The 7887-nt window shown below is 33.2% G+C and overlaps 1 protein-coding gene across 1 annotated transcript; it reads right to left on the bottom strand.

Moving 5' to 3' along the window:
- Positions 1 to 315: 315 nt before the first annotated feature.
- On the bottom strand, positions 316 to 7335 carry LOC118487534. Its single transcript, XM_035984470.1, has 8 exons — positions 7252 to 7335; positions 7025 to 7142; positions 5265 to 5516; positions 4932 to 5168; positions 4391 to 4814; positions 3353 to 4296; positions 2063 to 3283; positions 316 to 1976 (listed from the first exon to the last, which is right to left on the bottom strand). Exons 1-8 carry the CDS (start codon positions 7333 to 7335, stop codon positions 316 to 318), a joined length of 4941 nt encoding a protein of 1646 aa, XP_035840363.1.
- Positions 7336 to 7887: the final 552 nt, after the last annotated feature.

Here is a 7887-nt window from a genome sequence, read left to right as displayed (position 1 = left end):
TGGTACATCTATAAAAGGTTGTTGATTAATATGTGTATGTATATATATTAACATAATAAGTTATTGTTGTTTATATGTGAATCGGTTACTTTATATAATTTGAAAGTAATTCGTTTGTCGGACGGAGAAAGATGGATCCTTGGAATAAAAGTTCATGTCCCAATATTATTACCAGAAATAACTATTGATTCAATAATACATAAGAACGTGAATATACTTTAATGCGTAAATACTTCGTTATATGTTTCTTCGCATATAATCAAAAATGATACAAAGAACGTGAAGTAAGATAAAAAAATGACAAACATAAAAAACTCACAATCCATTGAATATCTCTTTATAAACAACATTGGTTGTTTTATTTGTAGGCCTGCCATCATTGTCAAGTATTAGTAACTTGATTCCACCTCGTCTTGTAACCCTGGATAAAGCTACGTACAATTGACCATGTGTGAAAACTGGTTGTCTTAGGTACAACCCAACCTTAGATAGCGACTGTCCCTGGCTTTTGTTAATCGTCATTGCAAAACATACAGTTATTGGAAATTGCCTCATTTGAAATGCAAAAGGAATCTTTCGGTCCGAAGGTACCAAATTCATTCTAGGTATGAATGTCCGAGAACCAATATTACCACCAGAAATTATCTCAGCTTCAATAACACGGCTGTAAAGTTTTGTGACCTTTAACCTTGTACCGTTACACAAACCATTTCGTTGGTCAATATTTCGCAACAAAATTACTGGAACACCAACTTTAAGCACTAACCTATGATTTGGTAAACCAGACACTTTGAGACCATTGAGCACGTCGGGGGAGTATATTTTTTGCTGATCAACATTGCCATCTTCAGTAGGGCATAGACTGTCAGAACTAAGATACTCTTTTTCTTCACCAGGGAATACTGCCAACAATCTGTCGTTAATCTCGTGAACAACCTCATTCTTAGGCGCAAGTATAGCTCTTGTACTAAAGTAATTACGATCATTGTAATTCTCCAAGATTGACGGATAAACAAAATCAATCAGGCTAGAAATTGGATCAGATATGCTATCAATTAAAAGCTCAGGTGGTATTTCAATTATTGCTTCTCCATCATTGGAACCACCAACATTTCCCTCACCAACGTCCAACAACCATTTTGCAAAATTACTGATCTCTTCAACTTCAGATGATGGTCTTCCAACAGTTAACCTCATGTTTCTAGATAACGTCAACAACTTACACTTACTCCACAAATAAGAAGAACATAATGAGGCATTCACAATTTCTTGACGTCCACCGTTTGGAACAACAGGTAGTATTTGCCTAAAATCACCACCAAATACAATTACCTTTCCTCCAAATAAAACATCAGACCTGGATGGATTAGATATATTGAAAATGTCATGCATAGTTCTATCCAAAGCCTCAAATGCATGTTTATGAACCATAGGAGCTTCATCCCATATAATGAGTTTGGTCTGCTGTAGTAATTTAGCTACATCATCGTCTGGTTTGATATGACAAACGGAATCCTCATTAAGATTCAAAGGTATATGAAACCTAGAATGAGCTGTTCTTCCTCCCTCCAACAGTAATGATGCAATTCCGCTAGATGCAACGTTTAATACAATCTCACCTTTTGACCTAATTGCAGCAGACAATGTTTTCCATAAAAATGTTTTACCGGTCCCGCCATAACCGTAAACAAAAAATACTCCTCCATTGTCTCCATGAACTGCGTTCATAATTTCTTCATATACTGCACGTTGTTCATCCGTTAACAAATTCACCTGACCTTGATAAACATTTTGTAACTCTGTTATGTCATAAGCAAGCTCTTCGTTAATCAATTGGCAGCGAAAGTTATCTAAAGATGAAGTATCCGGGTAAGGCATTGATAAAAATCTTCGAAGCGATGAATTATTCCGAGTTAAAAACTTCTCGATTTCGCATAAAACATAGTTCTTTAGTTGCTCATCAGGAATTGATAAACCTGTGAAAAATCAAAACCACATATAAATTTAATGGTAAATTTTTTGTAACTGTCACAAAAACATAATATGAAATTTATAATTTTACCTGAAACACGATGATACTTTGAGAATCTGTACAGAAAATCATCTGTCATATACTTCCATGTGCTTTCCCAGACAACTACAGGTCTAGATAATGTGCTTGACAGTAACATGGTGGCGAATAAATTGCGAATATAACCTGCACTACCTGATATATTTGCTTCTTTGATGGCCTCAATGTACTCCGAGTCGTCATCCAACAAACCAAGCGCATAGCAAGCATCTCTAAAAGTATCGTACACTCGACCATTAACTGTTTTAATATCATCAAACGATGTTGGTCCTTTAACTTTGTTAAGAAGAATTCTTAAATAGTACGCTTCACCGGTAGACGGAGAAACGGAATGAATTCTTTCAATTGTTTTTCCTTTTATTCTCGGAACCCATATACGCTTGTCAAGCTTCCACACATAAAAACGCGGAAACTGTACATATGTTAGTGTACGTGCAACATGGTCGTTAGGATCTTGATTACGTTGCATCCAAGACAAAAACATTGATGAGTTCACAGATGGTTTGTTTAGCACTTGATTAATATCTTCATCAGGACCGAAACAAGCTGTTTGTTGTCCAGGAAGATGGAAAGGAAGCCGCATAACAGAAGGACTCCTATAATTAACTTCATTAGAAAAAATCCTCCAAGAGGCTTGACACGCAGATATATACCTACAGTCATAATACTCTTTAGTTTCATCATTTTCTGCTTGCTCGTTTTCATTATTGCTCGGAACCACAGCAACTGTTGCTCTATCAGGACCTTTATTAATATACTTGAACAAATACTTTATTGACGCCGCTTGGTTGGACCATTCAACGTTTATATGCGCCTGATATCTTTTCAAAAGCTTTTTGTTATAAGGTACAACACTTCTGTTGTCTAACTCAATTTTATTTTTTAAAACGAAGGAACCGTCATCTCTTCTTCTGTATAAGGGAAATCCGTTAGAATCCAAGGTTGAGTGATCTTGAAATTTCTTGGGAAAACCTTTTGAACATTTTCTATCAACCATACATGGAGAGCTCATTCTAGCATTACCACATGGACCGTGAATCATATGGTCTTTCACAAGCGTATATAGTTCCGGGTCTTGGTTTAAATCAGGGATTTCTGCAGAAATAAACTGATCAACATGGTCTACAGTTGGAAGTTTGTAATCATTCTCCATGAATAAGCACATATGCGCATGAGGCAATCCTCGCTTCTGAAACTCAATAGTGTAAACAACTACAAAAAAAAAGAGAACCTTGTAATTATCATTAAGGTTATTTTTAAAAAGTAAATTTATTAACATACCAGCAGAAGCTTTTCCAAACAAATCACGGTCTTTCAAATCTTTACAAATTGCATCGAGCTTTATTTTAAAAATTCGAGATAAAATATCAGGCCTATCCTCCGGATTAAGATTTGTGTCCTTAAGAAACCTTTGAACCTCCGGCCATTTGGGATTGCAGGTAATGGTTATAAAAAAGTCTGGATAACCATACCATTTACAAATTGCCATTGCGTCAAGATAGTTTTGCATCATATATCGTGACCCGCCTGTAAAGGAAGATGGAAGGAAAATACGTTTTCCAACCTTAGACAAATCTTGTTGGCCGTTATATCTTAGTTTCCGGATATTCTCATATGTATCAGACCTGAGATCTTGTTGCTGAAATCTTATAAAGTTAAGCCGCTCGCTCTCAATCATCGTATAAGCATCAACCAAGAACTGTTGGAATAACCGTCGAGAATTTAGAATCAATGAAAACTGGTTACTACGATCTTGTACACGATACGCAAAAAACTCTCTCATTGTACAATTCGGACGTTTCTTGTTAGTAACATCAATGACACCCCTATGTGGTATGTCAATTCTGTAACCGTCGTCTCCATATGGGAACAAAATAGGATACTGAAGTGCAAGATAGGAAGGATACAATTCACTTATTCTTTTTAATGAACCAGTTTGTGTCTCGACAAGGATATCTCTTTTCTCAAGTGCGTTATCGATATCTCCAACAATAAGAGCAGCAACCTCGGAGGAAGTAGGTAAGTTATAAGTCCGACCATCTTGTTCTCTTTTGCCAATAAGGCGAAGCTTTAAAGTGGTATTAGGATTTTGTTGGAAGCAATCTCTAACCATCCTATAAATTTTCACAAGCACATTGTCGGCATCCAACATTGCTTTGATTTGTTGTATCAGCTTATTATCAGTTTCGTCTAAAGAGGTTGATGAGGAAGCATTGTCTGAAGACCTGTTTCATCAAATTGAAATATTAAGTAAATATATACTTAAAATAAATGTTATTAATAAAATTAGTTCATGCATGGTACCTAAAAACTGATTGCCTGTTTGCCAACTCATTTTCAGTATCGTAAATGTATAACTGACAAAATTTAGGCTTCCCTCCGTTTGGTGGCACAAGACTACCAATAGAATGGTAATTTTCACTACTAATTCTGTAGCAAAAAGGAGCATTACCAGTATTCACGGTTTGGTCAACCTTACCACCCATTGAGGTAAACGCGAACATAGAATTGTAACGTCGAATGTTCTTCAAAAAGTGCTTGCTTTCATTGTCATTGGACATGCATAGACTTTTATAATAAGGTGTCGCGGTTTTGTAATCCGGTAACACAACTTTGGCATAACCACAACATAACATATGACATATTTTGCCACCCTCTTTTCTTCCGCTTCCTTTCTCTGCGTCCCATAACTTTGCATAACAAACTTCACAAGTAATAACTTGATCACCGTAATCCAAATAATCTGTTAAAACATACAACATTATAGTTATAAATACAACATTCATTACAATAATAAGATATACGTATTTAAGACTTGGTATTTTTACACTATGTAGCACTACTTATCAACAAACCTAACCTGTAGAAACACCTTTATAAGGATCTCGTTCTACGGTTTCGTCTGTGGTCAAGTCGATCATTGGTATAGGAGACGAAATACGTGCTTTGGATACCAACTTACGTTTCCCAGATGATAGCCTTTGCAAATTACGGTTCAATGATGATGTGCAGGTGGTTGATGTGATGCCAGTTGAAATATTATTCCCAATACCGTTTTTTCTCGTTGTACGATTGCTGGTACTACAAATAATGTTACCTGCTACAATTGACAAAAAGCATATTAAAAATATCGATGCAAAACAATAAGAATATATTCCCAAATATATAAACATTAAAATAAAGAAATACTTACTTGTTACAATACTTGACGGACTTGGAATAACATTATTAGTCACCTCAGGAGTGGATTCAAAATTGTGAAAACCAATTCTGTTGACTATGTTATCCGATGTAACACACGGAGTGGAAGTGGAAATAATATTAGTGGAATCAATATTGAGGGATAACGATGTAGTTCCCACATTTGATTTCTTATTATTCAAGTATAATTTTCTTAATTTTCTTCTATGAGATGCCTCGTCTCGAGTAACAATTGGGAGGACAGCTATTATAAAATCGTAGACAAATTGAAAAAATTATAATGAACAAACAATAACAAATCAAAATAGTTAGTTGTAGATAAGGAAAAAATAATTCTCATTTTGTTATAAAAATATATACTTAAAATAATACCATTCGTTATGCTTGATAAAGGTCTTCTGCCTCGTCGAACTTTAAAGAGACACAAAAAAATGGAAGAATTAATAAAAAATTCTAGCGTAATAGTGAGCTAAGTAAGTAGGTCTAAAATAATATAAATGGACAATGAAATAATTAGTGCTATACCGTTAACAATGTCGGAGGATATGTTTTCATTCCGGTGAACTGCGTATAAAAAAAATATACATGTCTATCTATATAATCAAATAACTGAGAAGGTAAAAAAACTGTAAAACTTTAAATAACTTCCATCCTGAGTGTTTTCTTTATCAATGTCATTGTATACGGAGACAATTTTTGGTCGTTTAGGCATTGCTATGAATTTAGAAAAAGAATTGTTAAATTACATAGTTGGTATGTTGGAACACATGTTAAGTAATATTTAATCAATCATCAATAAAGATTCATATAAAAAATTTAACAAAACAATAAAGTGGTAATTGTGTACAATGATCTATATTTTATACGGAGTGTTAAATCATAAAATTTATGTATTATATATGTATAAATATATAAATATAAAGATACATTATAATGACAGCGCACAACTTAAATGAATGATACTATGCGAAAACAAATATTGTGAAAACAAAAATACATACAGATTCAAATAAAATGCTAAATGATTAAATAACAATAGATAAAAATACAAAGTGAACAAACTAACCGAGTTGAAAGGTTGAATACCGAGGATGAAATTATCAAGGGAAAATGAGTGTTTTGATCAATTCTTATTGAATCATCCAATACGAAATGAAAGGGGGATATAGAAATCACAAATTGGAAGAAGTCTATAACAATATATAGAGATAGAATATACAAAAAATGGAAATATATTTATGTAATACGTTAATTTTAGAAGTTTTTAAATTGTAATATATGTTTCCATAAATGAATTTGCTTACCTTATATTAAAATTTTTTTTAGGAAAATGAGATTTATAACATCTTTCCAAATAAATAAAAGATATGAACTGTGTAAATATGAAGATTGTAATTACTTACTATAATAGACATATAAAACACTAACAACATTTAAAAACTATTACAAAACAAGTCACATTAGTATCATTACAAAACATCTAAATAAAGTCAACCATGGGAAAGGACGCAAATTTTTCATGTTCATAACCACAACCACAAAAATTAATCTATTCAAAAGACTAACAAACAACTAACCAAACCATAGCTGTTTCAAACACACTTTATAGCAGTCTTCATTAGATTGAAGTTACACCGTTCAACACAATCTTCCTCTGTGAAGTTACATATGTGAAGTGCAACATGTGTCCAAACTGCAACTGGTTATCATCCATAAATTTCCTCCATCCATCCACAGCGTAACGTAACGTACCACTGTTTAACTCTGTCTTTGTGTCATAAACTTCAACATCACCATTCAAGTTCTGGACAGATATAGTTTGCAATCTTTCAGACAGGCCGGCTCTATTAACAACCTCAACCGGAAGCCGCTAAATGCGTTGAAAGAAAAAAAAACTATAAGCAAATATAAACAATTATAAAATTTTTAATGGTTGATCAGGTATAAAAGAAAAAGTACCAGCCTATATTCAGCTTTACGGCTAAAGTCGAAATATTCTGGATCAATGCCGATACGGGAAACTTTGTTTGCATTCCTTGAAACCTTCTTTGGATGCTACACATTTTTAACAACAGTTAAGCATTTCTTTGCCTTTTATAAGGAAAATAATGTACAATACAAACGGATATTAGTACACTTAAAATAAAATATATAAAATATTTAATACCTTGACAGTTTGATCAGATGTTGTATAACGTTTTCGGCCTTTGAATTGTTTGTTGAAATTATCAACTGTGACGGATCGGTCGACAGAAAGTTTACCTTTTCCCTTTCCTTTGACCTGTTGTGAAATAATAGAGTTAGCACATGAAATATTTTACATCTTATATGTTTTTTAAATTTAAAGCAAAAATTTGTCAGCATCAAATTACATATACAAAATGTACTAATTTTTAAGAAACAAAAAGGAAAAAATACATCCAAGACTCACTTTCTAATTGATCTAATAAAGTTGGAGGTTATTTTTCAGACATAATAAAGTTGTTAAATTAATTGTACATTGTCATGTTTATTTAATTAATATTTGACTTGTAAACCAAAGAAATAAACAATGAAGTTCCAACAACTCGAATACAACTTTTATGATGATTGAAACCATTCCATGGTATTACTGA

The sequence above is a fragment of the Helianthus annuus genome, chromosome 15, assembly GCF_002127325.2.
Source record: "Helianthus annuus cultivar XRQ/B chromosome 15, HanXRQr2.0-SUNRISE, whole genome shotgun sequence".
NCBI lineage: Eukaryota > Viridiplantae > Streptophyta > Magnoliopsida > Asterales > Asteraceae > Helianthus > Helianthus annuus.
The sequence above is the reverse complement of the archived record's forward strand: the minus strand, read 5'-3'. Positions and strand labels throughout refer to the sequence as shown.